The following is a 7,897-nucleotide window of genomic DNA, read 5'->3' as shown; positions in this document are numbered from 1 at the left end:
AGGATTATTTTACCTAAAGCCAGAAGTATAAAAACACACATTTATAAATAAAGCAAGAGGGATTTTTATTTATTTTTTTTTTTTAACGGGTGAAGGAAAAGGGTAGTGGTGGAGAACACGGGTAAAGAGTTGCCTGCCTGGTGCCTCGGGCGCACGTAGGACACGCGGAGCGGACATGGCTTATTCCTAACGCTGCTGCCCCACGCATCTCCCCCCGACGCTTTACAGTGGGGTACCCATATGCACACAGTCCCAGCTGCCCCCTGTTATTTACACACACAATCTGAAATATGGGACACGCTGGTCTCATCCAGAGCAAGAAGCACCTGCTCATGCCGGGGCTGGTAGAAGACCTGTCTATTATTTGAATGAGGTTTCTGTCATTTAGTATCCTGGATGCTGCACATCCAACAGGGTAGGGGTGGGGGGAGACACCGTATACATGCATGAATTTACCAATGGTGTTTAAATACCTGTACTTCATTTTTTCTTATATATAATTATATACATATTCTTTCTTTTAAAAAAATTAAGTTCGTATGTTTCTACTCCCAGAAACTCCTCTGAGTCATGATGAAGTCTGCAAAAGGGGGGACTGGGGAGGGGGTTGCTGTAAGGCCTGCCCCAACCATCGCCTGGGAGGTCCCATGGAAAGGAGAGGACAACCTGAGAGAGGAGGTGGAAGAAACACAGTCTCCCATACACACGGCTCCTGGGTGCTACCGAGGGATGGGGAGGAGGAAGGCGTTAACCCTGCCTGCAGCAGGAAACACAACAGAAGGAGTTTGCTGCCCTCTCAGGTTGCAGCCCTTCCCACTGCACCAGTTCAGAGGGCCCAACAATCAACCAAGGGGTCCCACAGGCAAAAGTAATGCTATTTACAAAATGGGGGGAAAAAACCCCAAAACCCAACTATTCTCATTTTGACCAGGAATGTTGGGTTGGGGGGGACAAAACATACGTAAAGAGGATAGGTAGGTCCAAATAATTTTTTCAGACTTTTTGTTAAATAACTTGTCTTAATACAGATATCTGGTCATGGCTATGCTAACACCCACACAAACCAGTAAGAGGGATAGACTCACATTTATCACCTCCTCCCACGAGCCTCTTCACTTCCCAGGCAGCTACCATTCAGCATTTCTCTCCCTAGCCCAACGGACAGCCTGTGGTGAAACATATTCACAAGGTGCAACAAAATGTAACACATTTACGCTCTCTTTGTTCTGTAAACTAGAATTTGAAGGAGTATTTCCTACTGCCAGCAATAGGAAGTTAGCAGGGAAGAATCAGTTGGATCAGCCTCAAATTATAAAGAGCAACACTATCTCCTCACCCCTCTCACCAACAAACTTGTGGCACCAGCATCGCCTTTACTGGGCTTCCACTACTCAATTCGTAACATCCAAGCCTTGGGCAAACAGGTTACAACTTTGCCGTTTAGGAAAAACCAGTTGCTTAGAGGACAGCAAGCAAAGAAACAGGAGGCCCAATAGGACATATTTCAAAACAAACCCTTTCCCATTCATTCTTCATTTACAGATCATCATCTCAGTCCTAAATCTACTTCCCTGAAGCCTTTCTGTACTAAATCTTTCACAAGTATTGGCCAAATGGTGTTCCTCAGGCCCAGACCATCTCTACCTCTACTCTGTTTTCCTGAGTGTCCTACGTACACTATTCTAATTTGTTTTAAGCTACACGACCATCCTCCAGCTGATCTACTTGCCTGACACTTCTCTTACCGTCATTCTGATCAGATTTTCCCTCTGGTTTCCTGTACGCAGCCGTGACCCCAAGCAAAATCCATTCCAGGAAGCAAAGCCCACTCTGATCAGCCCAAAAATCAGATTTGCTTCACACGACTCATTCCCAAGGAGCTTTGTTTCGTTTCTCTATGCCAGCTTCACTGGTTGTTGCTCTTTACCTTAATGGGAGTTTGCATTCTCGCCACTGGCTCTTCTGCATCATCTCTGACCCTTTTTGTCACTACCTCAAAGTTTAAATAATAAAATTGAATAAAATTGCACAGGGAAGTAATATAAAGGACCCTCAAACCGTTATCACCAGTACCAAAAGATACCTGGGTTGAAGGGACTGCTATTTTACCTGAGTGTCTTGTGGCCCCAGCACAGCAAGAAATTTCCTGTATACTAGGACATATGTTCACAGTCTGAAAGTGGAGGAACTAATTATCTCAAAAGCAAGCTTGACCCACACTAACTCCATCAGAGATCCAACGTGACTGTCATCATATGTTCCACTCGCGGCATCTCCAGCACGCCTTTTCACTCAAGGAAACTGCCAGAAATTTCCTCTCTGGTTTTCAACTTGCCTGCCTTTGCAAAATCTGTCTGTGCAAGAGAAGCTGCCCATGAGACCATGCAAACCAGCTGATTCAGCACAGTGCAGTGCTAAGACAGGACTAGAAAATAACATTTTTAAAGTTTCAATACAAGCCCATGGAAGGAAAGATTAGCAAAGATGCTTGAAACCTGATTAGGCAGATTTAAATTACAGGCAGAAGTGGGTGGAAAGCTCTCAAAGTGCTCCCCATACCACCAAGTCCCGAAGCACTTGGCGGTGGTGATCAGCCAGCAAATCTGTTATGGGGAGAGCGACAACTGCAGATTATTCAGCCCTGGAGTTATTCAGAAGAAATAGGTCATCCTACACCAGTCTGGCCAGCCGAGTAGAAAAAAGGCTGCACTGCAGATCTCCAGTCACAGAAAGACGAGAAGTCGACAGACCACATTTCCAAGTGCCACAGGGTTTCAGAGAGATGACAGCCAGGACAGTAAAATGAAAGAAAACGGCTTCAAGCCTGTAACCTGTGGAACCAGGTGATGCAGTCTGTCCTCCTTTGAGTGACTTCCACAGATGCTAGCATTCTCTCTCCCATCAAAAGCTTGTTGCTTGCATTAGTTTTATAAACTGGGATTACACTGCTCTGCCTTAAAATACAAGGCAGACTGGAGATGGAGGAAGAAATAAAGCATTTTGTGTATCTGTCCCTGTCATGGAAAGGAGTGGGAGTAAGGGGGAAGGTGCTGAAGAATTTCATTGGTTTGAAAATTTTTTTCTTAGCTTATCATCGACCAAAAAAACATCACTGGACAGTTTTAAGCCACAACAAACACAAGTAAGCATGGGCTTAGAGAAGCTCCACGGGGTGAGAGAGTATTGCACACACAAATGCAAGAAGGAAAGATTTTCTGTTTCTCAGACAAGAAATTAATGAAAAGCAAAGAGGCTGGGGCAGGGGAAATGGTGGTAATCGCATCCCAAAATATCTTGTTCGAAAGTCTTGGGAAACCATTTTCTGTGGGTAGTTGAAATAGCTTTACAAAGTAAGAGAATCCTAGCTGTCTTGGGATGTAATTATTCTGTTTTCCTGGAAAAGCAGGAAGAAAACATTTTTGCTATCACAGTGAAAAGAACAAATGACATGTGTGAGCCGTTGCACTGAAGATCTCTCAAATCCAGAGTTACACTGTAAGAGATGGAAACCAGCTTTTCCATGTCACTTCTCAACAAATAAATCATCACCCCAAATTCCCCAGTCATGATAACATCAAAGTCAATATCCAGTTCCTAATCATGAAAGGCAGCTGAAAAACTTTCATATTTGTATCTAAATTCCATTTTTAAAATCTCTGCAGAAAACCCAGTCTGAAGTATCAATATAATGTCAAATTCCAGATTAAAAATACCACTACCAAATTCATTAAGTAATCTCCAAAGTATGGTCTAAGGGTTGCAGAGCCTTCCCCCGGAGGCAAATACAGATAAAAATTCAGTGTGGGGACTGTCTTGAAACAAGAGAAAAGCAGACAGGGTTGTCATGACAACAGTAGGATTACTCCAGGTAACAAAACTAAAGCAGGAAAAGAAAGAACAGCAAGACAAGATTTGAGCAGAAAACAGTTCATTAATTGCACAGACACTCCAGCCTGTCGCCCTGTCGGGGGTTTATAATACAGAGATTGTTTCTCGCTGGGATATGGCAAAGGGATCGACAGTTTTTGTTAAAGGACAAAGATAACAGCCACAAATGTGACATAGAGCAACAGTCAGAAAAATAAATTAATAAATAAACCCATAAAAAGTCTGCTTCTTGATTCTCATGAAGCCTTGGAGAGGAAGGGATTGGCTTCACTTGGACTCCTTTGTTTTTAGTCAGCAGTTCAGAATTTCTTGGATAAACTGGATTTTCTTTGTTTCTTTAGGTGACAAACATCCTGACCTCCTGGCTATGAAGAAATTTCACGGTGATTTCTCCAAACTCCTCTTTCAAGACTTTGTCTAGAGACAGAAAGTTGAAGACCATTGGGGAAAAAATATTAAAATTGTGGCCAGCACATTGCTGAGAATTAGAGCAAGTAAGTTGTAGGGGCCTGAGGAAATCAATTTATAAATGTCTCTCCACCAGCCCCAGACCAGTGCGATGATAGCATCAATCTGAAGCGCTCTCTGTGGTCCTCTTCTTGGGATTATCTCTGTGTATTCACGAACACCTGAAAAACACCCCTCTTAGAGTTTTTTGTCCATGCGTCGTTCCACAGCTTGTAGCAATAGCTCTGAGTACTGTTCCAGCAAAGCTAGCGTCTGCTCATCTCCCAGACTCTTGGGACTTGGTAGATTGGCACCACATCCCTCATTCAGTGGGCTAGTGGTATCCTGTGGCTTTGCCAGTACCTCCTTAACCTTCGGAAACTCTTCCTCATCCTTCAGAGAGTCCAATTCTTTCTTCATTGAGGAGAATGTTTCTGTCAGGAGGCCTGCTATTTTATCTTTGTCAGTAGAAGACTCTGTATCATTTAACACCTGAAAATAGAGAGGGAAAAGAAAAAAAAAAAAATAGAGCACCAAGTAAGCAGTTTCAGCCCTTGAGGGAAGTGAAGCCATGAAGATTTGCAGACCCTTCAAGTGTCTTTTTCTTCAACATTTGAGACTGCCAATTTAGTCATATAACAGGGCATGCATCCAATCCACACAAAATCCAGAGGCATTAGGCCAGAGATGGGAAGCACATTTTTGGGCAGTGTGACCCTTATGCTATGTTTCCCAGCTGCAGCACAGGGCCACCATCTCCTTTTCTTCCTGTCTGCCAGATGCAGCTGGTCACAGGAACAGAGCAAGGTCAGAGAGCTAATGCTAAGGCCAGAGCTGCAGAGGACCACATGGCAGAAACTCACGGTGGAAGTTTCACGCTCGTTACAGAGGACTTGACAGATCAGTGCTAAGCAATGAAAGAAAGAGCTGTTATATTGCTCTGCGTGTAACTCTGGTCTGGCAGTGAAAGGGATAGGGCGAGTGGTTGCATGTTCCCTCTCACAGCTGGACTCCCATGGTATCTCACATTTGCTAATCCTTTTCCCAGGCATCAAAGACAGAGAACAGATGGGGATAATAAAACTTAAAGGTCCTATAGTATTTCGTATCTCTGAAGCACTGTATAAATATTAACTAATTCCCTAATACCCTTTTGAAAAAGAGCATGCTGTTATCTTCAGTTTACAGATAGGCTAAACAGACTGAAAAGTTAATTGATTTGCTCAGAGTACCATAGCAAGCCATTGGAAAACCCAAAAGTTGGAAATGAGGAGTTCCTGCCTCCTTGGTTCAAGCTTTAGGTGCAGTCAAGTGGACAACCAGGCAACTTGCGTCACTGAACACCCAGTCAAGAGAACACCTTAAGCCAGCAAGCACATACATTCAATGCTCACAAATTGTAAAGCCTGCTGTCACAGAACCCACATCTGAGGTCACTCACCATGCGGTAAAGATGAATGGCTTTGCGCATGCTGTCCTGGAGCTCGGATACCACGTGCTCACACTGCTCTACGCTGATGCACGATTCTGAAGGGGGGGGAAATAAAAATGCAAACTAAGGCACAGACACACTCCAATATCCATGATCTCACAGTTGGGTAAGAAAACATTTTTTTAAATATATATTTGAAAGATCATGTGCACACACTTCTCATTCAATTTTTAGAGCCAATCATTAAACACATAAGTTCTACATGAGTTTTTCTTCTTACTATCCAGAGATGCTACTTGTTTCAAACATTCCTGTTTTTCCAGTCTTTAGCCTCTCCAAAGTCAACAATGGTTTTTCTCAGATCACACATCCTTGTTACAAGTCAAGGATAGTCACAATTACCCATGCCATTCTCAATTATAATTAAAGTCAAGTTTGAATGAAGGATTCCAGTGGCAAAAAGGACCGACATGAGAAGCCTGTAATTTAGCTTCCACCTATTCAGCAATCTACACACTCCCCCTCATGTACTTTTTTGCACAGTGTAAAACTAAACACTGAGGATGAAGGATTATACTGAATTATTACAGCATTCTCTAGTGAGGACTTAGGTCCAGAGCAGTGTTGACAAACAATCACAACAGAATCACATTTCTGAGCAACCCAGGATATGCACTGCTGATACGCCGTAATTCGAAAATGAAAAATATAAGCAAGCAACTGAAGAACATCATCCTCTGCCTGCCCCCACCAGATATTATCTCCAAAGCATCAGAGCTGAAGGCCTGTAATGCTTTATAAAATAAATGCTTTCATGAGTTAGACATAAACCAGGAACAAAGACATAGACACACACACAATCTGTAGTTATCTTCAGGTTTGCAAAGGCCTGGACAAAAGCCATTCAACTTCCTTAGTTACCTAAAAACAAAACTTGGTCACATTAGCACTATTATTTCTGCACTTCTAAGAACATCAACTTTGAACAGGCTGGAGGGGACCTTATCTAATTGTATGAATACATCTAGATGATGTATAAACAAACACAGCTAGAAAAACATCTATTTATACATAAACAAACACAACTAGAAGAACAAAGGGGGATGAACAAATCCTTCCATCCGCATTTTTCATTTCCAGATTACCCAACCTGGTAGAGTTTGAGCACAGTGGGCTTCAGTGCAGTCCAAGATTCTTGCCTTTTCTTTTTTTTTCTTTTTTTCCTCTTTTTTTTCCTGCTCCTCTCCTCCCCTCTTTTTGTTTTAAACCCAGCTGTTTCTTCTCATGATCATTTCTGGATTTCTCCTCTGATCATGCTTTTTACACCTGTCTCCAGCTCTGTGAGCTGCCAGTCTGGAGAAAGGTGACAAACATAACACAAATGCTTGAGTAACAGGCATTTTCTGCCTCTCAGGTGTGCAGAGCAGAGCTCTTCAGAAACCAGCAGAGAGTATTAAACACAGCAACAGCATTAAGCACATTTACAGCATTTTTACTGTAAATGTCAAAATGCTTTAACAAAAACAATTAAGTCTCTTTATCTGCAGCTGTTATACAGGCAGGAAAATGGAAGGACAAAAAAATTAAGTGGAAACCCAAAGTCACAGAGCAAGTCAGAAGCAGAATGGGTCTCTGTCAACCCTAATCTAAACTGCTACACTATGATCCACAGAAGCCACAGTAAATTGTTCACAGCAACAGCCTACTTGGATCTAAACAGCTTTTCCAGCATCTACCACTAAAAATTTGGTAAACGTGGTCTGCAAGAAACTAAAGGCTGACAGCTGTCTGTTGAGAAAAAAAAAATTGGGGATCCACTGTGCTAAATCATCCTAACTCACTAAAAGATGCTGTTAAATATTCTGTCAGGGCATGCTATGTATTGGGAGCTGCTTTAAAAAAAGAAAATAATCACTGCTGAAAAAAAAAATTGCTTTTTTTTTTTTTTTGCACTATCTGTGCTAATTTGCAAAGATTCCTTGCAACTGACCAAAAATCATGTGATATATAGCTTGATTCCCAAGTCTAGAAGAGAAAACTCAGCCTAAAGAGTACAGACAACTGGACTGTTACTTCTCTGCTGTAGAATGGGATTCCACAGCTCCAGGCTGCATCTGCTGTTGGAAGAAA

General features: G+C 42.3%; 1 protein-coding gene across 4 annotated transcripts in view; it reads right to left on the bottom strand.

The window, feature by feature from the left end:
- Nucleotides 1-62: 62 nt before the first annotated feature.
- Nucleotides 63-7,897, bottom strand: part of MAPKBP1 (mitogen-activated protein kinase binding protein 1) — a 103,376-nt gene continuing 95,541 nt past the window's right edge. For all 4 annotated transcript variants that reach the window (XM_054827296.1, XM_054827300.1, XM_054827299.1 and 1 more), the window contains 2 exons: nt 5,777-5,862; nt 63-4,827 (listed from right to left, as the gene is read on the bottom strand). In XM_054827296.1, the coding sequence (XP_054683271.1) occupies nt 4,534-4,827; nt 5,777-5,862 (380 nt within the window). In that variant the 3' untranslated portion in view covers nt 63-4,533. The remainder of the gene's footprint in view (nt 4,828-5,776; nt 5,863-7,897) is intronic.

The sequence above is a fragment of the Grus americana genome, chromosome 5, assembly GCF_028858705.1.
Source record: "Grus americana isolate bGruAme1 chromosome 5, bGruAme1.mat, whole genome shotgun sequence".
Classification (NCBI taxonomy): domain Eukaryota; kingdom Metazoa; phylum Chordata; class Aves; order Gruiformes; family Gruidae; genus Grus; species Grus americana.
Note: the sequence above shows the minus strand (reverse complement) of the source record. Positions and strands in the feature narration are given on the sequence as shown.